This window comes from Bombina bombina, chromosome 4 (genome assembly GCF_027579735.1).
Source record: "Bombina bombina isolate aBomBom1 chromosome 4, aBomBom1.pri, whole genome shotgun sequence".
Lineage (NCBI taxonomy): Eukaryota > Metazoa > Chordata > Amphibia > Anura > Bombinatoridae > Bombina > Bombina bombina.
In genome coordinates this window covers 32,660,621-32,687,514 of record NC_069502.1, presented here as the reverse complement: position 1 = coordinate 32,687,514, position 26,894 = coordinate 32,660,621, and the positions used below count along the sequence as shown (strand labels likewise).

Here is a 26,894-nt window from a genome sequence, read left to right as displayed (position 1 = left end):
TCCCCTGCATAATAACACAAGATGTTTATGTGACGTGAGGTCTGTTCCTCCCCTGTATAATAACACAAGATGTTTATGTGATGTTGGGTCTGTCCCTCCCCCGCATAATAACACAAGATGTTTATGTGACGTGAGGTCTGTTCCTCTCCTGCATAATAACACAAGATGTTTATGTGACGTGAGGTCTGTTCCTCCCCTGCATAATAACACAAGATGTTTATGTGACATGGGGTCTGTCCCTCCCCTGCATAATAACACAAGATGTTTATGTGACGTGAGGTCTGTTCCTCCCCCGCATAATAACACAAGATGTTTATGTGACGTGAGGTCTGTTCCTCCCCTGCATAATAACACAAGATGTTTATGTGACGTGAGGTCTGTTCCTCCCCTGCATAATAACACAAGATGTTTATGTGACGTGAGGTCTGTTCCTCCCCCGCATAATAACACAAGATGGTTATGTGACGTGAGGTCTGTCCCTCCCCTGCATATAATAACACAAGGTGTTTATGTGACGTTGGGTCTGTCCCTCCCCTGCATAATAACACAAGATGTTTACGTGACATGGGGTCTGTCCCTCCCCTGCATAATAACACAAGATGTTTATGTGACGTGAGGTCTGTTCCTCCCCTGCATAATAACACAAGATGTTTATGTGACGTGAGGTCTGTTCCTCCCCTGCATAATAACAAAAGATGTTTGTGACGTGAGGTCTGTTCCTCCCCTGCATAATAACACAAGATGTTTATGTGACGTGAGGTCTGTTCCTCCCCTGTATAATAACACAAGATGTTTATGTGACGTTGGGTCTGTCCCTCCCCTGCATAATAACACAAGATGTTTATGTGACGTGAGGTCTGTCCCTCCCCCGCATAATAACACAAGATGTTTATGTGACATGGGGTCTGTTCCTCCCCTTCATAATAACAGAAGATGTTTATGTGACATGCGGTCTGTTCCTCCCCTTCATAATAACAGAAGATGTTTATGTGACATGGGGTCTGTCCCTCCCCTGCATAATAACACAAGATGTTTCTGACGTGGGGTCTGTTCCTCCCCTGCACAATAATACAAAAAGTTTGTGACATGGGATCTGTCCCTCCTCTGCATAATGATCTAGGAATACGACCCTCCCATGCATAATAACACAATATATTTATGTGACTTGGGGTTTGTCCCTCCCCTGCATAATAACACAAGATGTTTATGTGACATGAGGTCTGTCCCTCCCCTGCATAATAACACAAGATGTTTATGTGACATGAGGTCTGTCCCTCCCCTGCACATTAACACAAGATGTTTATGTGACATGAGGTCTGTTCCTCCCCTGCATAATAACAGAAGATGTTTGTTACATGAGGTCTGTCCCTCCCCTGCATAACACAAGATGTTTATGTGATGTGAGGTCTGTCCCTCCACTGCATAATAACACAAGATGTTTATGTGACGTGAGATCTGTTCCTCCCCTGCACATTAACACAAGATGTTTATGTGACATGGGTCTGTCCCTTCCCTGCACAATGACACAAAATGTTTTTATGTGACGTGGGGTCTGTCCCTCCCCCGCATAATAACACAAGATGTTTATGTGACGTGGGGTCTGTCCCTCCCCTACATAATAACACAAGATGTTTATGTGACATGGGGTCTGTCCCTCCCCTGCATAATAACACATGATGTTTATGTGACGTGAGGTCTGTTCCTCCCCTGCATAATAACACAAGATGTTTATGTGACGTGAGGTCTGTCCCTCCCCTGCATATAATAACACAAGATGTTTATGTGACGTGAGGTCTGTCCCTCCCCTGCATATAATAACACAAGATGTTTATGTGACGTTGGGTCTGTCCCTCCCCTGCATAATAACACAAGATGTTTAAGTGACATGGGGTCTGTACCTCCCCTGCATAATAACACAAGATGTTTATGTGACGTGAGGTCTGTTCCTCCCCTGCATAATAACACAAGATGTTTATGTGACGTGAGGTCTGTTCCTCCCCTGTATAATAACACAAGATGTTTATGTGATGTTGGGTCTGTCCCTCCCCCGCATAATAACACAAGATGTTTATGTGACGTGAGGTCTGTTCCTCTCCTGCATAATAACACAAGATGTTTATGTGACGTGAGGTCTGTTCCTCCCCTGCATAATAACACAAGATGTTTATGTGACATGGGGTCTGTCCCTCCCCTGCATAATAACACAAGATGTTTATGTGACGTGAGGTCTGTTCCTCCCCCGCATAATAACACAAGATGTTTATGTGACGTGAGGTCTGTCCCTCCCCTGCATAATAACACAAGATGTTTATGTGACGTGAGGTCTGTTCCTCCCCTGCATAATAACACAAGATGTTTATGTGACGTGAGGTCTGTCCCTCCCCTGCATATAATAACACAAGATGGTTATGTGACGTGAGGTCTGTCCCTCCCCTGCATATAATAACACAAGGTGTTTATGTGACGTTGGGTCTGTCCCTCCCCTGCATAATAACACAAGATGTTTACGTGACATGGGGTCTGTCCCTCCCCTGCATAATAACACAAGATGTTTATGTGACGTGAGGTCTGTTCCTCCCCTGCATAATAACACAAGATGTTTATGTGACGTGAGGTCTGTTCCTCCCCTGCATAATAACACAAGATGTTTATGTGACGTGAGGTCTGTTCCTCCCCTGCATAATAACACAAGATGTTTATGTGACGTGAGGTCTGGTCCTCCCCTGCATAATAACACAAGATGTTTATGTGACGTGAGGTCTGTTCCTCCCCTGCATAATAACACAAGATGTTTATGTGACGTGGGGTCTGTCCCTCCCCTGCATAATAACACAAGATGTTTATGTGACATGGGGTCTGTCCCTCCCCTGCATAATAACACAAGATGTTTATGTGACGTGAGGTCTGTCCCTCCCCTGCATAATAACACAAGATGTTTATGTGACGTGAGGTCTGTTCCTCCCCTGCATAATAACACAAGATGTTTATGTGAGGTCTGTCCCTCCCCTGCATAATAACACAAGATGTTTATGTGACGTGGGGTCTGTCCCTCCCCTGCATAATAACACAAGATGTTTATGTGACATGGGGTCTGTCCCTCCCCTGCATAATAACACAAGATGTTTATGTGACGTGAGGTCTGTTCCTCCACTGCATAATAACACAAGATGTTTATGTGACGTGAGGTCTGTTCCTCCCCTGCATAATAACACAAGATGTTTATGTGACGTGAGGTCTGTCCCTCCCCTGCATAATAACACAAGATGTTTATGTGACATGGGGTCTGTTCCTCCCCTGCATAATAACACAAGATGTTTATGTGACGTGAGGTCTGTTCCTCCCCTGTATAATAACACAAGATGTTTATGTGATGTTGGGTCTGTCCCTCCCCTGCATAATAACACAAGATGTTTATGTGACGTGAGGTCTGTCCCTCCCCCGCATAATAACACAAGATGTTTATGTGACGTGAGGTCTGTTCCTCCCCTGCATAATAACACAAGATGTTTATGTGACGTGAGGTCTGTTCCTCCCCTGCATAATAACACAAGATGTTTATGTGACGTGAGGTCTGTCCCTCCCCTGCATAATAACACAAGATGTTTATGTGACATGGGGTCTGTCCCTCCCCTGCATAATAACACAAGATGTTTATGTGACATGGGGTCTGTCCCTCCCCTGCATAATAGCACAAGATGTTTATGTGACGTGAGGTCTGTTCCTCCCCTGCATAATAACACAAGATGTTTATGTGACGTGAGGTCTGTTCCTCCCCTGCATAATAACACAAGATGTTTATGTGAGGTCTGTCCCTCCCCTGCATAATAACACAAGATGTTTATGTGACCTGGGGTCTGTCCCTCCCCTGCATAATAACACAAGATGTTTATGTGACATGGGGTCTGTCCCTCCCCTGCATAATAACACAAGATGTTTATGTGACGTGAGGTCTGTCCCTCCCCTGCATAATAACACAAGATGTTTATGTGATATGGGGTCTGTCCCTCCCCTGTATAATAACACAAGATGTTTATGTGACATGGGGTCTGTCCCTCCCCTGCATAATAACACAAGATGTTTATGTGACATGGGGTCTGTTCCTCCCCTGCATAATAACACAAGATATTTATGTGACATGGGGTCTGTTCCTCCCCTGCATAATAACACAAGATGTTTATGTGACATGAGGTCTGTCCCTCCCCCGCATAATAACACAAGATGTTTATGTGACATGGGGTCTGTTTCTCCCCTTCATAATAACAGAAGATGTTTATGTGATATGGGGTCTGTCCCTGCCCGGCATAATAACACAAGATGTTTCTGACGTGGGGTCTGTTCCTCCCCTGCACAATAATACAAAAAGTTTGTGACATGGGGTTTGTCCCTCCTCTGCATAATAACACAAGATGTTTATGTGACGTGAGGTCTGTTCCTCCCCCGCATAATAACACAAGATGTTTATGTGACGTGAGGTCTGTTCCTCCCCTGCATAATAACACAAGATGTTTATGTGACGTGAGGTCTGTTCCTCCCCTGCATAATAACACAAGATGTTTATGTGACGTGAGGTCTGTCCCTCCCCTGCATATAATAACACAAGATGTTTATGTGACGTGAGGTCTGTCCCTCCCCTGCATATAATAACACAAGATGTTTATGTGACGTTGGGTCTGTCCCTCCCCTGCATAATAACACAAGATGTTTACGTGACATGGGGTCTGTCCCTCCCCTGCATAATAACACAAGATGTTTATGTGACGTGAGGTCTGTTCCTCCCCTGCATAATAACACAAGATGTTTATGTGACGTGAGGTCTGTTCCTCCCCTGTATAATAACACAAGATGTTTATGTGATGTTGGGTCTGTCCCTCCCCCGCATAATAACACAAGATGTTTATGTGACGTGAGGTCTGTTCCTCTCCTGCATAATAACACAAGATGTTTATGTGACGTGAGGTCTGTTCCTCCCCTGCATAATAACACAAGATGTTTATGTGACATGGGGTCTGTCCCTCCCCTGCATAATAACACAAGATGTTTATGTGACGTGAGGTCTGTTCCTCCCCCGCATAATAACACAAGATGTTTATGTGACGTGAGGTCTGTTCCTCCCCTGCATAATAACACAAGATGTTTATGTGACGTGAGGTCTGTTCCTCCCCTGCATAATAACACAAGATGTTTATGTGACGTGAGGTCTGTTCCTCCCCCGCATAATAACACAAGATGGTTATGTGACGTGAGGTCTGTCCCTCCCCTGCATATAATAACACAAGGTGTTTATGTGACGTTGGGTCTGTCCCTCCCCTGCATAATAACACAAGATGTTTACGTGACATGGGGTCTGTCCCTCCCCTGCATAATAACACAAGATGTTTATGTGACGTGAGGTCTGTTCCTCCCCTGCATAATAACACAAGATGTTTATGTGACGTGAGGTCTGTTCCTCCCCTGCATAATAACAAAAGATGTTTGTGACGTGAGGTCTGTTCCTCCCCTGCATAATAACACAAGATGTTTATGTGACGTGAGGTCTGTTCCTCCCCTGTATAATAACACAAGATGTTTATGTGACGTTGGGTCTGTCCCTCCCCTGCATAATAACACAAGATGTTTATGTGACGTGAGGTCTGTCCCTCCCCCGCATAATAACACAAGATGTTTATGTGACATGGGGTCTGTTCCTCCCCTTCATAATAACAGAAGATGTTTATGTGACATGCGGTCTGTTCCTCCCCTTCATAATAACAGAAGATGTTTATGTGACATGGGGTCTGTCCCTCCCCTGCATAATAACACAAGATGTTTCTGACGTGGGGTCTGTTCCTCCCCTGCACAATAATACAAAAAGTTTGTGACATGGGATCTGTCCCTCCTCTGCATAATGATCTAGGAATACGACCCTCCCATGCATAATAACACAATATATTTATGTGACTTGGGGTTTGTCCCTCCCCTGCATAATAACACAAGATGTTTATGTGACATGAGGTCTGTCCCTCCCCTGCATAATAACACAAGATGTTTATGTGACATGAGGTCTGTCCCTCCCCTGCACATTAACACAAGATGTTTATGTGACATGAGGTCTGTTCCTCCCCTGCATAATAACAGAAGATGTTTGTTACATGAGGTCTGTCCCTCCCCTGCATAACACAAGATGTTTATGTGATGTGAGGTCTGTCCCTCCACTGCATAATAACACAAGATGTTTATGTGACGTGAGATCTGTTCCTCCCCTGCACATTAACACAAGATGTTTATGTGACATGGGTCTGTCCCTTCCCTGCACAATGACACAAAATGTTTTTATGTGACGTGGGGTCTGTCCCTCCCCCGCATAATAACACAAGATGTTTATGTGACGTGGGGTCTGTCCCTCCCCTGCATAATAACACAAGATGTTTATGTGACGTGGGGTCTGTCCCTCCCCTGCATAATAACACAAGATGTTTATGTGACGTGAGGTCTGTTCCTCCCCTGCATAATAACACAAGATGTTTATGTGACGTGAGGTCTGTCCCTCCCCTGCATATAATAACACAAGATGTTTATGTGACGTGAGGTCTGTCCCTCCCCTGCATATAATAACACAAGGTGTTTATGTGACGTTGGGTCTGTCCCTCCCCTGCATAATAACACAAGATGTTTATGTGACATGGGGTCTGTCCCTCCCCTGCATAATAACACAAGATGTTTATGTGACGTGAGGTCTGTTCCTCCCCTGCATAATAACACAAGATGTTTATGTGACGTGAGGTCTGTTCCTCCCCTGTATAATAACACAAGATGTTTATGTGACGTTGGGTCTGTCCCTCCCCCGCATAATAACACAAGATGTTTATGTGACGTGAGGTCTGTTCCTCCCCTGCATAATAACACAAGATGTTTATGTGACGTGAGGTCTGTTCCTCCCCTGCATAATAACACAAGATGTTTATGTGACATGGGGTCTGTCCCTCCCCTGCATAATAACACAAGATGTTTATGTGACGTGAGGTCTGTTCCTCCCCTGCATAATAACACAAGATGTTTATGTGACGTGAGGTCTGTTCCTCCCCTGCATAATAACACAAGATGTTTATGTGACGTGAGGTCTGTTCCTCCCCTGCATAATAACACAAGATGTTTATGTGACGTGAGGTCTGTCCCTCCCCTGCATATAATAACACAAGATGGTTATGTGACGTGAGGTCTGTCCCTCCCCTGCATATAATAACACAAGGTGTTTATGTGACGTTGGGTCTGTCCCTCCCCTGCATAATAACACAAGATGTTTATGTGACATGGGGTCTGTCCCTCCCCTGCATAATAACACAAGATGTTTATGTGACGTGAGGTCTGTTCCTCCCCTGCATAATAACACAAGATGTTTATGTGACGTGAGGTCTGTTCCTCCCCTGCATAATAACACAAGATGTTTATGTGACGTGAGGTCTGTTCCTCCCCTGCATAATAACACAAGATGTTTATGTGACGTGAGGTCTGGTCCTCCCCTGCATAATAACACAAGATGTTTATGTGACGTGAGGTCTGTTCCTCCCCTGCATAATAACACAAGATGTTTATGTGACATGGGGTCTGTCCCTCCCCTGCATAATAACACAAGATGTTTATGTGACATGGGGTCTGTCCCTCCCCTGCATAATAACACAAGATGTTTATGTGACGTGAGGTCTGTCCCTCCCCTGCATAATAACACAAGATGTTTATGTGACGTGAGGTCTGTTCCTCCCCTGCATAATAACACAAGATGTTTATGTGAGGTCTGTCCCTCCCCTGCATAATAACACAAGATGTTTATGTGACGTGGGGTCTGTCCCTCCCCTGCATAATAACACAAGATGTTTATGTGACATGGGGTCTGTCCCTCCCCTGCATAATAACACAAGATGTTTATGTGACGTGAGGTCTGTTCCTCCACTGCATAATAACACAAGATGTTTATGTGACGTGAGGTCTGTTCCTCCCCTGCATAATAACACAAGATGTTTATGTGACGTGAGGTCTGTTCCTCCCCTGCATAATAACACAAGATGTTTATGTGACATGGGGTCTGTTCCTCCCCTGCATAATAACACAAGATGTTTATGTGACGTGAGGTCTGTTCCTCCCCTGTATAATAACACAAGATGTTTATGTGATGTTGGGTCTGTCCCTCCCCTGCATAATAACACAAGATGTTTATGTGACGTGAGGTCTGTCCCTCCCCCGCATAATAACACAAGATGTTTATGTGACGTGAGGTCTGTTCCTCCCCTGCATAATAACACAAGATGTTTATGTGACGTGAGGTCTGTTCCTCCCCTGCATAATAACACAAGATGTTTATGTGACGTGAGGTCTGTCCCTCCCCTGCATAATAACACAAGATGTTTATGTGACATGGGGTCTGTCCCTCCCCTGCATAATAACACAAGATGTTTATGTGACATGGGGTCTGTCCCTCCCCTGCATAATAGCACAAGATGTTTATGTGACGTGAGGTCTGTTCCTCCCCTGCATAATAACACAAGATGTTTATGTGACGTGAGGTCTGTTCCTCCCCTGCATAATAACACAAGATGTTTATGTGAGGTCTGTCCCTCCCCTGCATAATAACACAAGATGTTTATGTGACCTGGGGTCTGTCCCTCCCCTGCATAATAACACAAGATGTTTATGTGACATGGGGTCTGTCCCTCCCCTGCATAATAACACATGATGTTTATGTGACGTGAGGTCTGTCCCTCCCCTGTATAATAACACAAGATGTTTATGTGATATGGGGTCTGTCCCTCCCCTGTATAATAACACAAGATGTTTATGTGACATGGGGTCTGTCCCTCCCCTGCATAATAACACAAGATGTTTATGTGACATGGGGTCTGTTCCTCCCCTGCATAATAACACAAGATATTTATGTGACATGGGGTCTGTTCCTCCCCTGCATAATAACACAAGATGTTTATGTGACATGAGGTCTGTCCCTCCCCCGCATAATAACACAAGATGTTTATGTGACATGGGGTCTGTTTCTCCCCTTCATAATAACAGAAGATGTTTATGTGATATGGGGTCTGTCCCTGCCCGGCATAATAACACAAGATGTTTCTGACGTGGGGTCTGTTCCTCCCCTGCACAATAATACAAAAAGTTTGTGACATGGGGTCTGTCCCTCCTCTGCATAATGATCTAGGAATACGACCCTCCCATGCATAATACCACAATATATTTATGTGACATGGGGTTTGTCCCTCCCCTGCATAATAACACAAGATGTTTATGTGACATGAGGTCTGTCCCTCCCCTGCATAATAACACAAGATGTTTATGTGACGTGAGGTCTGTCCCTCCCCCGCATAATAACACAAGATGTTTATGTGACATGGGGTCTGTTCCTCCCCTTCATAATAACAGAAGATGTTTATGTGACATGGGGTCTGTTTCTCCCCTTCATAATAACAGAAGATGTTTATGTGACATGGGGTCTGTCCCTGCCCGGCATAATAACACAAGATGTTTCTGACGTGGGGTCTGTTCCTCCCCTGCACAATAATACAAAAAGTTTGTGACATGGGGTCTGTCCCTCCTCTGCATAATGATCTAGGAATACGACCCTCCCATGCATAATAACACAATATATTTATGTGACATGGGGTTTGTGCCTCCCCTGCATAATAACACAAGATGTTTATGTTACATAAGGTCTGTCCCTCCCCTGCACATTAACACAAGATGTTTATGTGACATGAGGTCTGTTCCTCCCCTGCATAATAACAGAAGATGTTTATGTGACATGAGGTCTGTCCCTCCCCTGCATAACACAAGATGTTTATGTGACGTGAGGTCTGTCCCTCCCCTGCATAATAACACAAGATGTTTATGTGACGTGAGATCTGTTCCTCCCCTGCACATTAACACAAGATGTTTATGTGACATGGGTCTGTCCCTTCCCTGCACAATGACACAAGATGTTTTTATGTGACGTGGGGTCTGTCCCTCCCCTGCATAATAACACAAGATGTTTCTGACGTGGGGTCTGTTCCTCCCCTGCACAATAATACAAAAAGTTTGTGACATGGGATCTGTCCCTCCTCTGCATAATGATCTAGGAATACGACCCTCCCATGCATAATAACACAATATATTTATGTGACTTGGGGTTTGTCCCTCCCCTGCATAATAACACAAGATGTTTATGTGACATGAGGTCTGTCCCTCCCCTGCATAATAACACAAGATGTTTATGTGACATGAGGTCTGTCCCTCCCCTGCACATTAACACAAGATGTTTATGTGACATGAGGTCTGTTCCTCCCCTGCATAATAACAGAAGATGTTTGTTACATGAGGTCTGTCCCTCCCCTGCATAACACAAGATGTTTATGTGATGTGAGGTCTGTCCCTCCACTGCATAATAACACAAGATGTTTATGTGACGTGAGTTCTGTTCCTCCCCTGCACATTAACACAAGATGTTTATGTGACATGGGTCTGTCCCTTCCCTGCACAATGACACAAAATGTTTTTATGTGACGTGGGGTCTGTCCCTCCCCCGCATAATAACACAAGATGTTTATGTGACGTGGGGTCTGTACCTCCCCTACATAATAACACAAGATGTTTATGTGACATGGGGTCTGTCCCTCCCCTGCATAATAACACAAGATGTTTATGTGACGTGAGGTCTGTACCTCCCCTGCATAATAACACAAGATGTTTATGTGACGTGAGGTCTGTCCCTCCCCTGCATATAATAACACAAGATGTTTATGTGACGTGAGGTCTGTCCCTCCCCTGCATATAATAACACAAGATGTTTATGTGACATTGGGTCTGTCCCTCCCCTGCATAATAACACAAGATGTTTACGTGACATGGGGTCTGTCCCTCCCCTGCATAATAACACAAGATGTTTATGTGACGTGAGGTCTGTTCCTCCCCTGCATAATAACACAAGATGTTTATGTGACGTGAGGTCTGTTCCTCCCCTGTATAATAACACAAGATGTTTATGTGATGTTGGGTCTGTCCCTCCCCCGCATAATAACACAAGATGTTTATGTGACGTGAGGTCTGTTCCTCTCCTGCATAATAACACAAGATGTTTATGTGACGTGAGGTCTGTTCCTCCCCTGCATAATAACACAAGATGTTTATGTGACATGGGGTCTGTCCCTCCCCTGCATAATAACACAAGATGTTTATGTGACGTGAGGTCTGTTCCTCCCCCGCATAATAACACAAGATGTTTATGTGACGTGAGGTCTGTTCCTCCCCTGCATAATAACACAAGATGTTTATGTGACGTGAGGTCTGTTCCTCCCCTGCATAATAACACAAGATGTTTATGTGACGTGAGGTCTGTCCCTCCCCTGCATATAATAACACAAGATGGTTATGTGACGTGAGGTCTGTCCCTCCCCTGCATATAATAACACAAGGTGTTTATGTGACGTTGGGTCTGTCCCTCCCCTGCATAATAACACAAGATGTTTACGTGACATGGGGTCTGTCCCTCCCCTGCATAATAACACAAGATGTTTATGTGACGTGAGGTCTGTTCCTCCCCTGCATAATAACACAAGATGTTTATGTGACGTGAGGTCTGTTCCTCCCCTGCATAATAACACAAGATGTTTATGTGACGTGAGGTCTGTTCCTCCCCTGTATAATAACACAAGATGTTTATGTGACGTTGGGTCTGTCCCTCCCCTGCATAATAACACAAGATGTTTATGTGACGTGAGGTCTGTCCCTCCCCCGCATAATAACACAAGATGTTTATGTGACGTGAGGTCTGGTCCTCCCCTGCATAATAACACAAGATGTTTATGTGACGTGAGGTCTGTTCCTCCCCTGCATAATAACACAAGATGTTTATGTGACATGGGGTCTGTCCCTCCCCTGCATAATAACACAAGATGTTTATGTGACATGGGGTCTGTCCCTCCCCTGCATAATAACACAAGATGTTTATGTGACGTGAGGTCTGTCCCTCCCCTGCATAATAACACAAGATGTTTATGTGACGTGAGGTCTGTTCCTCCCCTGCATAATAACACAAGATGTTTATGTGAGGTCTGTCCCTCCCCTGCATAATAACACAAGATGTTTATGTGACGTGGGGTCTGTCCCTCCCCTGCATAATAACACAAGATGTTTATGTGACATGGGGTCTGTCCCTCCCCTGCATAATAACACAAGATGTTTATGTGACGTGAGGTCTGTTCCTCCCCTGCATAATAACACAAGATGTTTATGTGACGTGAGGTCTGTTCCTCCCCTGCATAATAACACAAGATGTTTATGTGACGTGAGGTCTGTTCCTCCCCTGCATAATAACACAAGATGTTTATGTGACATGGGGTCTGTCCCTCCCCTGCATAATAGCACAAGATGTTTATGTGACGTGAGGTCTGTTCCTCCCCTGCATAATAACACAAGATGTTTATGTGACGTGAGGTCTGTTCCTCCCCTGCATAATAACACAAGATGTTTATGTGAGGTCTGTCCCTCCCCTGCATAATAACACAAGATGTTTATGTGACGTGGGGTCTGTCCCTCCCCTGCATAATAACACAAGATGTTTATGTGACATGGGGTCTGTCCCTCCCCTGCATAATAACACAAGATGTTTATGTGACGTGAGGTCTGTTCCTCCCCTGCATAATAACACAAGATGTTTATGTGACGTGAGGTCTGTTCCTCCCCTGCATAATAACACAAGATGTTTATGTGACGTGAGGTCTGTCCCTCCCCTGCATAATAACACAAGATGTTTATGTGACATGGGGTCTGTCCCTCCCCTGCATAATAGCACAAGATGTTTATGTGACGTGAGGTCTGTTCCTCCCCTGCATAATAACACAAGATGTTTATGTGACGTGAGGTCTGTTCCTCCCCTGCATAATAACACAAGATGTTTATGTGAGGTCTGTCCCTCCCCTGCATAATAACACAAGATGTTTATGTGACCTGGGGTCTGTCCCTCCCCTGCATAATAACACAAGATGTTTATGTGACATGGGGTCTGTCCCTCCCCTGCATAATAACACATGATGTTTATGTGACGTGAGGTCTGTCCCTCCCCTGTATAATAACACAAGATGTTTATGTGATATGGGGTCTGTCCCTCCCCTGTATAATAACACAAGATGTTTATGTGACATGGGGTCTGTCCCTCCCCTGCATAATAACACAAGATGTTTATGTGACATGGGGTCTGTTCCTCCCCTGCATAATAACACAAGATATTTATGTGACATGGGGTCTGTTCCTCCCCTGCATAATAACACAAGATGTTTATGTGACATGAGGTCTGTCCCTCCCCCGCATAATAACACAAGATGTTTATGTGACATGGGGTCTGTTTCTCCCCTTCATAATAACAGAAGATGTTTATGTGATATGGGGTCTGTCCCTGCCCGGCATAATAACACAAGATGTTTCTGACGTGGGGTCTGTTCCTCCCCTGCACAATAATACAAAAAGTTTGTGACATGGGGTCTGTCCCTCCTCTGCATAATGATCTAGGAATACGACCCTCCCATGCATAATACCACAATATATTTATGTGACATGGGGTTTGTCCCTCCCCTGCATAATAACACAAGATGTTTATGTGACATGAGGTCTGTCCCTCCCCTGCATAATAACACAAGATGTTTATGTGACGTGAGGTCTGTCCCTCCCCCGCATAATAACACAAGATGTTTATGTGACATGGGGTCTGTTCCTCCCCTTCATAATAACAGAAGATGTTTATGTGACATGGGGTCTGTTTCTCCCCTTCATAATAACAGAAGATGTTTATGTGACATGGGGTCTGTCCCTGCCCGGCATAATAACACAAGATGTTTCTGACGTGGGGTCTGTTCCTCCCCTGCACAATAATACAAAAAGTTTGTGACATGGGGTCTGTCCCTCCTCTGCATAATGATCTAGGAATACGACCCTCCCATGCATAATAACACAATATATTTATGTGACATGGGGTTTGTGCCTCCCCTGCATAATAACACAACATGTTTATGTTACATAAGGTCTGTCCCTCCCCTGCACATTAACACAAGATGTTTATGTGACATGAGGTCTGTTCCTCCCCTGCATAATAACAGAAGATGTTTATGTGACATGAGGTCTGTCCCTCCCCTGCATAACACAAGATGTTTATGTGACGTGAGGTCTGTCCCTCCCCTGCATAATAACACAAGATGTTTATGTGACGTGAGATCTGTTCCTCCCCTGCACATTAACACAAGATGTTTATGTGACATGGGTCTGTCCCTTCCCTGCACAATGACACAAGATGTTTTTATGTGACGTGGGGTCTGTCCCTCCCCTGCATAATAACACAAGATGTTTCTGACGTGGGGTCTCTCCCTCCCCTGAATAATAACACAAGATGTTTCTGACGTGGGGTCTGTTCCTCCCCTGCACAATAATACAAAAAGTTTATGTGACATGGGGTCTGTCCCTCCCCTGCATATTAACACAAGATGTTTATGTGACATGGGGTCTGTCCCTCCCCTGCATAATAACACAAGATGTTTATGTGACATGGGGTCTGTCCCTCCCCTGCATAATAACACATGATGTTTATGTGACGTGAGGTCTGTCCCTCCCCTGTATAATAACACAAGATGTTTATGTGATGTGGGGTCTGTCCCTCCCCTGTATAATAACACAAGATGTTTATGTGACGTGAGGTCTGTTCCTCCCCTGCATAATAACACAAGATGTTTATGTGACATGGGGTCTGTTCCTCCCCTGCATAATAACACAAGATGTTTATGTGACGTGAGGTCTGTTCCTCCCCTGCATAATAACACAAGATGTTTATGTGACATGGGGTCTGTCCCTTCTCTGCACAATAACAGAAGATGTTTGTGACGTGGGGTCTGTCCCTCCCCTGCACAATGACACAAGATGTTTATGTGACGTGAGGTCTGTCCCTCAACTGCATAATAACACAAGATGTTTATGTGACATGGGGTCTGTCCCTCCCCTGCATAATAACAGAAGATGTTTATGTGACGTGGGGTCTGTCCCTCCCCTGCATAATAACACAAGATATTTATGTGACATGGGGTCTGTTTCTCCCCTGCATAATAACACAAGATGTTTATGTGACATGGGGTCTGTCCCTCCCCTGCATAATAGCACAAGATGTTTATGTGACGTTGGGTCTGTCCCTCCCCTGCATAATAAAACAAGATGTTTATGTGACGTGAGGTCTGTCCCTCCCCTGTATAATAACATATAATGTTTATGTGACGTGAGGTCTGTCCCTCCCCTGCATAATAACACAAGATGTTTATGTGACGTGAGGTCTGTCCCTCCCCTGCATAATAAAACAAGATGTTTATGTGACGTGAGGTCTGTCCCTCCCCTGTATAATAACATATAATGTTTATGTGACGTGAGGTCTATCCCTCCCCTGCATAATAACACAAGATGTTTATGTGACGTGAGGTCTGTTCCTCCCCTGCATAATAACACAAGATGTTTATGTGACGTGAGGTCTGTCCCTCCCCTGCATAATAACACAAGATGTTTATGTGACATGGGGTCTGTCCCTCCCCTACATAATAACACAAGATGTTTGTGACGTGAGGTCTGTTCCTCCCCTGCACATTAACACAAGATGTTTATGTGACATGGGTCTGTCCCTTCCCTGCACAATGACACAAGATGTTTATGTGACGTGGGGTCTGTCCCTCCCCTGCATAATAACACAAGATGTTTATGTGACGTGGGTTCTGTCCCTTCCCTGCACAATAACACAAGATGTTTATGTGACGTGGGTTCTGTCCCTTCCCTGCACAATAACACAAGATGTTTTTGTGACGTGGGGTCTGTCCCTCCGCTTTATAATAACACAAGATGTTTGTGACTTGGGGTCTGTCCCTCCCTTGCATAATAACACAAGATGTTTATGTGACGTGGGTTCTGTCCCTTCCCTGCACAATAACACAAGATGTTTATGTGACGTGGGTTCTGTCCCTTCCCTGCACAATAACACAAGATGTTTATGTGACGTGGGGTCTGTCCCTCCGCTGCATAATAACACAAGATCTTTGTGACGTGGGGTCTGTCCCTCCCTTGCATAATAACACAAGATGTTTATGTGACGTGGGTTCTGTCCCTTCCCTGCACAATAACACAAGATGTTTATGATGTGGGGTCTGTACCTCCCCTGCATAATAACACAATATGTTTATGTAACGTGGGGTCTGTCCCTCCTCTTCATAATGATCCAGGAACACGTCCCTTCACTGCATAATTAAACAGGCAGACATTATATGACATTTTATCTCTCCTTAACCCACAGGGTGACACAGGATTGAGCTATGTGACATCAAATTTGTTCCACCCCAGCCAGTTGACACGGGACGGATTATGTGACATAGTTTGTCTCTCCTCATCAGAGTGACACAGTGAAAATAAAGGATGCAGTTAGATGACACTGAATTTCTTTCTCCTATTTGCTAAGACAGACAGATAGGGAGCTATGAGAGAGGAAGGGGGCTATGTCAAACGGAGCCTGTCTCCTCCTACAGAGTAAAACAGTGACAGACATGATGGAGCATTGAAATATAAATTGTATTACCCCTTTAAAGGATGAAACAGTATCACAGAAAAGTGTCACAGACAGGGGTCGTTGTTACTTGTAGTCTCTGTTCCTTCCCTTTCATGGTGACACAGTGGCACTGACAGGAGAAGCCATGTGACATGGTGTCTTTCCCTCCCCCATATGGGGATATGGACAGGAGGGAGAGATGTGATGTTAAGATCTACTACACAGTGTCATCATGACTACAGTTCTACCTGTGCTTGTTTCTCATGTTATTTCTGCAGGATCACAGATATGTCCAAAGTCTCCACGATAGACCGACCAGACCCTGGTTATGAGAACATGGATCACTTTAGTATCAACGTAGACACTGTGTCTGAAATGCTGAGGACTATAGACTTCCAGACAGGTGAGGATGAAATGAGAACATTATAAACTGTCTCAAACTTAAATATTTAATCCTCATCCAATAGAAATGGAGGAGGTTGTATCAAACAGATTCAGAAATTAGACTCACAGTAGCAGGGAAGTCAAGACGTTTCACTTTTTGTAACTGATAAGGGTTAATTACTACAATAAGTAACGGTGGAACGGATGAGTGATATGGAAAACGAGCAGTTGAGAGTGAATGAAACGTAGATGGAGAGAAGCCATAAAAAAGTAAAGAATTCAAGCTGTACTTACATGAACCTAATAAATAAATGGGATGAGCCAGAGATTCCTGGATCACTGGTTTTGTCAAAACTAAATATTTGTAAGTTATATATGCTAAGGTCATATGAGAAGGAGATAAGTACTGTATACCATGCGAGGAACAGAGTTGTACTTAGGTCATAGGAGGAGGACATAAGTACTGTATACCATGTGAGGAACAGAGGTGTACTTAGGTCAGAGGAGGAGATAAGTACTGTATATCATGTGAGGAACAGAGTTGTACTTAGGTCATAGGAGGAGGACATAAGTACTGTATACCATGTGAGGAACAGAGGTGTACTTAGGTCATAGGAGGAGATAAGTATTGTATACCATGTGAGGGACAGAGGAGTATTTAGGTCATAGGAGGAGATAAGTACTGTATACCATGTGAGGGACAGAGATGTACTTAGGCCATAGGAGGAGGAGATAAGTAATGTGTACCACGTGAGGGACAGAGAGTACTTAGGTCATAGGAGGAGGAGATAAGTACTGTATACCATGTGAGGGACAGAGGAGTACTTAGGTCAAAGGAGGAGCAAATCAGGACTGTATACCATGTGAGGGACAGAGGAGTTCTTACATAATAGGTGGAGGAGATAAGTACTGTATACCATGTGAGGGACAGAGGTGTACTTAGGTCATAGGAGGAGGAGATACGTATTGTATACCATGTGAGGGACAGAGGCGTACTTAGGTCATAGGAGGAGGAGATACGTATTGTATACCATGCGAGGAACAGAGTTGTACTTAGGTCATAGGAGGAGATAAGTACTGTATACCATGTGAGGAACAGAGGAGTACTTAGGTCAAAAGAGGAGCAAATCAGGACTGTATACCATGTGAGGGACAGAGGAGTTATTACATCAAAGGTGGAGGAGATAAGTACTGTATATCATATGAGGAACAGAGTTGTACTTAGGTCATAGGAGGAGATGATAAGTACTGTATATCATGTGAGGGACATTGAGTACTTAGGTCACAGGAGGAGGAGATAAGTACTGTATACCATGTGAGGGACAGAGGAGTACGTAGGTCATAGGAGGAGGAGATAAGTATTTTATACCATGTGAGGGACAGAGGAGTACTGTACTTAGGTCATAGGTGGAGGAGATAAGGATTGTATATCATGTGAGGGACAGAGGAGTTTGTAGGTCATAGGAGGAGGAGATGATAAGTACTGTATACCATGTGAGGGACAGAGGAGTACGTAGGTCATAGGAGGAGGAGATAAGTACTGTATACCATGTGAGGGGCAGAGGAGTACTTAGGTCATAGGAGGAGGAGGAGATAAGTACTGTATATCATGTGAGAAAAAGAGGTGTACTTAGGTCATAGGAGGAGGAGATAAGTACTGTATATCATGTGAGGGACAGGAGTAGGTAGGTCATAGGAGGAGGAGATAAGTACTGTATATCATGTTAGGGACAGAGGTGTACTTAGGTCATAGGAGGAGGAGATCAGCACTGTATATCATGTGAGGGACAGAGGTGTACTTAGGTCATAGGAGGAGGAGATAAGTACTGTATACCATGTGAGGGACAGTGGTGTACTTAGGTCATAGGAGGAGGAGATAAGGACTGTATATACCATGTGAGGGACAGAGGAGAACTTCGGTCATAGGAGGAGGAGATAAGTACTGTATACCATGCGAGGAACAGAGTTGTACTTAGGTCATAGGAGGAGATAAGTACTGTATACCATGTGAGGAACAGAGTTGTACTTAGGTCATAGGAGGAGATAAGTACTGTATACCATATGAGGGACAGAGGAGTACTTAGGTCAAAGGAGGAGGAGATAAGTATTGTATACCATGTGAGGGACATAGGTGTACTTAGGTCATAGGAGGAGGAGATACGTATTGTATACCATGTGAGGGACAGAGGTGTACTTAGGACATAGGAGGAGGAGATACGTATTGTATACCATGCGAGGAACAGAGTTGTACTTAGGTCATAGGAGGAGATAAGTACTGTATACCATGTGAGGAACAGAGTTGTACTTAGGTCATAGGAGGAGATAAGTACTGTATACCATGTGAGGGACAGAGGAGTACTTAGGTCAAAGGAGGTGCAAATCAGGACTGTATACCATGTGAGGGACAGAGGAGTTCTTACATCATAGGTGGAGGAGATAAGTACTGTATACCATGTGAGAGACAGAGTTGTACTTGGGTCATAGAAGGAGAAGATAAGTACTGTATATCATGTGAGGGACAGAGAGTACTTAGGTCATAGGAGGAGGAGATAAGTACTGTATAACATGTGAGGACCAGAGGAGTACTTCAGTCACAGGAGATAAGTACTGTATACCATGTGAGGGACAGAGGAGTACTTAGGTCAAAGGAGGTGCAAATCAGGACTGTATACCATGTGAGGGACAGAGGAGTTCTTACATCATAGGTGGAGGAGATAAGTACTGTATACCATGTGAGGGACAGAGTTGTACTTGGGTCATAGGAGGAGAAGATAAGTACTGTATATCATGTGAGGAACAGAGTTGTACTTAGGTCATAGGAGGAGATGATAAGTACTGTTTATCATGTGAGGGACGGAGAGTACTTAGGTCATAGGAGGAGGAGATAAGTACTGTATACCATGTGAGGAACAGAGGTGTACTTAGGTCAAAGGAGGAGCAAATCAGGACTGTATACCATGTGAGGGAAAGAGGAGTACGTATGTCATAGGAGGAGGAGATAAGTATTTTATACCATGTGAGGGACAGAGGAGTACTTCAGTCACAGGAGATAAGTACTGTATACCATGTGAGGAACATAGGAGTACTTAGGTCATAGGTGGAGGAGATAAGTACTGTATACCATGTGAGGGACAGAGGAGTACTTAGGTCAAAGGAGGAGCAAATCAGGACTGTATACCATGTGAGGGACAGAGGAGATCTTACATCATAGGTGGAGGAGATAAGTACTGTATACCATGTGAGGGACAGAGTTGTACTTAGGTCATAGGTGGAGGAGATAAGGATTGTATATCATGTGAGGGACAGAGGAGTATGTAGGTCATAGGAGGAGGAGATGATAAGTACTGTATATCATGTGAGGGACAGAGGAGTACGTAGGTCATAGGAGGAAGAGATAAGTACTGTATTCCATGTGAGGGACAGAGGAATACGTAGGTCATAGGAGGAGGAGATAAGTACTGTATACCATGTGAGGGGCAGAGGAGTACTTAGGTCATAGGAGGAGGAGGAGATAAGTACTGTATATCATGTGAGAAAAAGAGGTGTACTTAGGTCATAGGAGGAGGAGATGATAAGTACTGTATATCATGTGAGGGACAGGAGTACGTAGGTCATAGGAGGAGGAGATGATAAGTACTGTATATCATGTGAGGGACAGAGGTGTACTTCGGTCATAGGAGGAGATGATAAGTACTGTATATCATGTGAGGGACAGAGGAGTACGTAGGTCATAGGAGGAGATGATAAGTATTGTATACCATGTGAGGGACAGAGGAGTACTTAGGTCATAGGAGGAGGAGATAAGTACTGTATATCATGTGAGGGACAGAGGAGTACTTAGGTCATAGGAGGAGAAGATAAGGATTGTATATCATGTGAGGGACAGAGGAGTATGTAGGTCATAGGAGTAGGAGATGATAAGTACTGTATATCATGTGAGGGACAGAGGTGTACTTAGGTCATAGGAGGAGATGATAAGTACTGTATATACCATGTGAGGGACAGAGGAGTACGTAGGTCATAGGAGGAGGAGATAAGTACTGTATATCATGCGAGGGACAGAGGTGTACTTAGGTCATAGGAGGAGATAAGTACTGTATATACCATGTGAGGGACAGAGGAGTACGTAGGTCATAGGAGGAGGAGATGATAAGTACTGTATATCATGTGAGGGACAGAGGAGTACTTAGGTCATAGGAGGAGGAGATGATAAGTACTGTATACCATGTGAGGGACAGATAACAGTTCACATTTGGCAAACAGCACACACCTGATGCACGTGGTAGAGGGCCACTGCAAACACCTCTCTGTAAGATAGCAGCAGTTGAATTCCACAGCACCAAAAATAAGGAAACAAGTTTTTTAAAAGTTTTTTAAACTTTAAAGCATTTATTGATTCTTTTAGCTTTCATAAAGCATAGGCACACAGCAGCAAATGCAACGTTTCGGGCTGTTAACCCTTACTCATGCTCGGGCTGTTAACCCTTACTCATGCTCATGTGAGGGACAGAGGTGCACTTAGGTCATAGGAGGAGGAGATAAGGATTGTATATACCATGTGAGGGACAGATGAGTACTTAGGTCATAGGAGGAGGAGATGATAAGTACTGTATATCATGTGAGGGACAGGAGTACATAGGTCATAGGAGGAGGACATAAGTACTGTATACCATGTGAGGGACAGAGAAGTTCTTAGGTCATAGGAGGAGAAGATAAGTACTGTATATCATGTGAGGAACAGAGGTGTACTTAGGTCATAGGAGGAGGAGATAAGGACTGTATATACCATGTGAGGGACAGAGGAGTACTTCGGTCATAGGAGGAGATGATCAGTACTGTATATCATGTGAGGGACAGAGGAGTACGTAGGTCATAGGAGGAGGAGATGATAAGTACTGTATATCATGTGAGGGACAGAGGTGTACTTCGGTCATAGGAGGAGATGATAAGTACTGTATACCATGTGAGGGACAGAGGAGTACTTGGGTCATAGGAGGAGGAGATGATAAGTACTGTTTATCATGTGAGGGACAGAGGAGTACTTAGGTCATAGGAGGAGAAGATAAGGATTGTATATCATGTGAGGGACAGAGAAGTACGTAGGTCATATGAGGAGGAGATAAGTACTGTATATCATGTGAGGGACAGAGGTGTACTTAGGTCATAGGAGGAGATAAGTACTGTATACCATGTGAGGGACAGAGGAGTACTTAGGTCAAAGGAGGTGCAAATCAGGACTGTATACCATGTGAGGGACAGAGGAGTTCTTACATCATAGGTGGAGGAGATAAGTACTGTATACCATGTGAGAGACAGAGTTGTACTTGGGTCATAGAAGGAGAAGATAAGTACTGTATATCATGTGAGGGACAGAGAGTACTTAGGTCATAGGAGGAGGAGATAAGTACTGTATAACATGTGAGGACCAGAGGAGTACTTCAGTCACAGGAGATAAGTACTGTATACCATGTGAGGGACAGAGGAGTACTTAGGTCAAAGGAGGAGCAAATCAGGACTGTATACCATGTGAGGGACAGAGGAGTTCTTACATCATAGGTGGAGGAGATAAGTACTGTATACCATGTGAGGGACAGAGTTGTACTTGGGTCATAGGAGGAGAAGATAAGTACTGTATATCATGTGAGGAACAGAGTTGTACTTAGGTCATAGGAGGAGGAGATAAGTACTGTATACCATGTGAGGAACAGAGGTGTACTTAGGTCAAAGGAGGAGCAAATCAGGACTGTATACCATGTGAGGGAAAGAGGAGTACGTATGTCATAGGAGGAGGAGATAAGTATTTTATACCATGTGAGGGACAGAGGAGTACTTCAGTCACAGGAGATAAGTACTGTATACCATGTGAGAAACATAGGAGTACTTAGGTCATAGGTGGAGGAGATAAGTACTGTATACCATGTGAGGGACAGAGGAGTACTTAGGTCAAAGGAGGAGCAAATCAGGACTGTATACCATGTGAGGGACAGAGGAGATCTTACATCATAGGTGGAGGAGATAAGTACTGTATTCCATGTGAGGGACAGAGTTGTACTTAGGTCATAGGTGGAGGAGATAAGGATTGTATATCATGTGAGGGACAGAGGAGTATGTAGGTCATAGGAGGAGGAGATGATAAGTACTGTATATCATGTGAGGGACAGAGGAGTACGTAGGTCATAGGAGGAGGAGATAAGTACTGTATTCCATGTGAGGGACAGAGGAGTACGTAGGTCATAGGAGGAGGAGATAAGTACTGTATACCATGTGAGGGGCAGAGGAGTACTTAGGTCATAGGAGGAGGAGGAGATAAGTACTGTATATCATGTGAGAAAAAGAGGTGTACTTAGGTCATAGGAGGAGGAGATGATAAGTACTGTATATCATGTGAGGGACAGGAGTACGTAGGTCATAGGAGGAGGAGATGATAAGTACTGTATATCATGTGAGGGACAGAGGTGTACTTCGGTCATAGGAGGAGATGATAAGTACTGTATATCATGTGAGGGACAGAGGAGTACGTAGGTCATAGGAGGAGATGATAAGTATTGTATACCATGTGAGGGACAGAGGAGTACTTAGGTCATAGGAGGAGGAGATGATAAGTACTGTATATCATGTGAGGGACAGAGGAGTACTTAGGTCATAGGAGGAGAAGATAAGGATTGTATATCATGTGAGGGACAGAGGAGTATGTAGGTCATAGGAGGAGGAGATAAGTACTGTATATCCTGTGAGGGACAGAGGTGTACTTAGGTCATAGGAGGAGATGATAAGTACTGTATATACCATGTGAGGGACAGAGGAGTACGTAGGTCATAGGAGGAGGAGATAAGTACTGTATATCATGTGAGGGACAGAGGTGTACTTAGGTCATAGGAGGAGATAAGTACTGTATATACCATGTGAGGGACAGAGGAGTACGTAGGTCATAGGAGGAGGAGATGATAAGTACTGTATATCATGTGAGGGACAGAGGAGTACTTAGGTCATAGGAGGAGGAGATGATAAGTACTGTATACCATGTGAGGGACAGATAACAGTTCACATTTGGCAAACAGCACACACCTGATGCACGTGGTAGAGGGCCACTGCAAACACCTCTATGTAAGATAGCAGCAGTTGAATTCCACAGCACCAAAAATAAGGAAAAAAGTTTTTTAAAAGTTTTTTAAACTTTAAAGCATTTATTGATTCTTTTAGCTTTCATAAAGCATAGGCACACAGCAGCAAATGCAACGTTTCGGGCTGTTAACCCTTACTCATGCTCGGGCTGTTAACCCTTACTCATGCTCGGGCTGTTAACCCTTACTCATGCTCATGTGAGGGACAGAGGTGCACTTAGGTCATAGGAGGAGGAGATAAGGACTGTATATACCATGTGAGGGACAGATGAGTACTTAGGTCATAGGAGGAGGAGATGATAAGTACTGTATATCATGTGAGGGACAGGAGTACATAGGTCATAGGAGGAGGACATAAGTACTGTATACCATGTGAGGGACAGAGAAGTTCTTAGGTCATAGGAGGAGAAGATAAGTACTGTATATCATGTGAGGAACAGAGGTGTACTTAGGTCATAGGAGGAGGAGATAAGGACTGTATATACCATGTGAGGGACAGAGGAGTACTTCGGTCATAGGAGGAGATGATCAGTACTGTATATCATGTGAGGGACAGAGGAGTACGTAGGTCATAGGAGGAGGAGATGATAAGTACTGTATATCATGTGAGGGACAGAGGTGTACTTCGGTCATAGGAGGAGATGATAAGTACTGTATACCATGTGAGGGACAGAGGAGTACTTGGGTCATAGGAGGAGGAGATGATAAGTACTGTTTATCATGTGAGGGACAGAGGAGTACTTAGGTCATAGGAGGAGAAGATAAGGATTGTATATCATGTGAGGGACAGAGAAGTACGTAGGTCATAGGAGGAGGAGATAATAAGTACTGTATACCATGTGAGGGACAGAGGTGTACTTAGGTCATAGGAGGAGGAGATAATAAATACTGTATACCATGTGAGGGACAGAGGTGTACTTAGGTCATAGGAGGAGAAGATAAGTACTGTATACCATGTGAGGAACAGAGACGTACTTAGGTCATAGGAGGAGGAGATACATATTGTATACCACGTGATGGACAGAGAGTACTTAGGTCATAGGAGGAGATAAGTACTGTATTCCACCTGAGGGACAGAGAGTACTTAGGTCATAGGAGCAGGAGATAAGTACTATATACCATGTGAGGGACAGAGGAGTACTTAGGTCATAGGAGGAGATAAGTATTGTATACCATGTGAGGGACAGAGGAGTATTTAGGTCATAGGAGGAGATAAGTACTGTATACCATGTGAGGGACAGAGATGTACTTAGGCCATAGGAGGAGGAGATAAGTAATGTGTACCACGTGAGGGACAGAGAGTACTTAGGTCATAGGAGGAGGAGATAAGTACTGTATACCATGTGAGGGACAGAGGAGTACTTAGGTCAAAGGAGGAGCAAATCAGGACTGTATACCATGTGAGGGACAGAGGAGTTCTTACATCATAGGTGGAGGAGATAAGTACTGTATACCATGTGAGGGACAGATTTGTACTTAGGTCATAGGTGGAGGAGATAAGGATTGTATATCATGTGAGGGACAGAGGAGTATGTAGGTCATAGGAGGAGGAGATGATAAGTACTGTATATCATGTGAGGGACAGAGGAGTACGTAGGTCATAGGAGGAGGAGATAAGTATTGTATATCATGTGAGAAAAAGAGGTGTACTTAGGTCATAGGAGGAGGAGATGATAAGTACTGTATATCATGTGAGGGACAGGAGTACGTAGGTCATAGGAGGAGGAGATAAGTACTGTATATCATGTGAGGGACAGAGGTGTACTTCGGTCATAGGAGGAGATGATAAGTACTGTATACCATGTGAGGGACAGAGGAGTACTTAGGTCATAGGAGGAGGAGATGATAAGTACTGTATATCATGTGAGGGACAGAGGAGTATTTAGGTCATAGGAGGAGAAGATAAGGATTGTATATCATGTGAGGGACAGAGGAGTATGTAGGTCATAGGAGGAGGAGATAAGTACTGTATATCATGTGAGGGACAGAGGTGTACTTAGGTCATAGGAGGAGATAAGTACTGTATATACCATGTGAGGGACAGAGGAGTACGTAGGTCATAGGAGGAGGAGATAAGTACTGTATATCATGTGAGGGACAGAGGTGTACTTAGGTCATAGGAGGAGATGATAAGTACTGTATATCATGTGAGGGACAGAGGAGTACGTAGGTCATAGGAGGAGATGATAAGTATTGTATACCATGTGAGGGACAGAGGAGTACTTAGGTCATAGGAGGAGGAGATGATAAGTACTGTATATCATGTGAGGGACAGAGGAGTGTGGCAAACCTAGCCACTTCTGGACTATAACATAAGAAAGGTTGTCTATAGGCTGTATATTGTGCTATGTAGATGTGACAGACCCTTCTGTCAGCACTGAAAGAGTTAACTGTGTTCAGCTTTAGCCTCAGCTATTGTGCACTGTCATTAATGTTATTGATACACAGTCCATTGTTTAATCAACCTCAGAGAGCAGACCCTAGATGATAAGGAAAGCCAAGTGTGTGTCTGTGTTTAAATTGTTATCAGCTTGAGCAAGGTATTCTATTGTATCATGTAAAAGGGCGTGTTCCCTCCATCTAATGTACAACATTCTTTCAACCCCCCTTCTGGGGGGGGGTCAGACCTGCATAAATACTGGGCATATGAGCCTTAATAAAAGTCATTCTGTTTAAAACCTGAAAACTGGCTGGGTTGTGAATTGCTGATTCCCTATGCAGGACATTGTTCCCTGGTGTTAACCCTTGGTATCCGGTTGGTACCGTTACAAGGAGTACTTAGGTCATAGGAGGAGAAGATAAGGATTGTATATCATGTGAGG

The 26,894-nt window shown here is 44.1% G+C and overlaps 1 protein-coding gene and 1 long non-coding RNA gene across 2 annotated transcripts in view; both read left to right on the top strand.

Moving 5' to 3' along the window:
- TRIM54 (tripartite motif containing 54) overlaps positions 1-26,894 on the top strand; it is a 301,214-nt gene that overhangs the window by 192,264 nt on the left and 82,056 nt on the right. Inside the window, exon 7 of the mRNA XM_053709453.1 lies at positions 16,846-16,970. Coding sequence (XP_053565428.1) covers positions 16,846-16,970 — 125 coding nt within the window. The remainder of the gene's footprint in view (positions 1-16,845; positions 16,971-26,894) is intronic.
- Positions 16,979-20,368, top strand: LOC128655870 (uncharacterized). The gene is made up of 2 exons (XR_008401930.1): positions 16,979-19,763; positions 19,820-20,368. It is a non-coding gene; the product is annotated as an uncharacterized LOC128655870 (long non-coding RNA).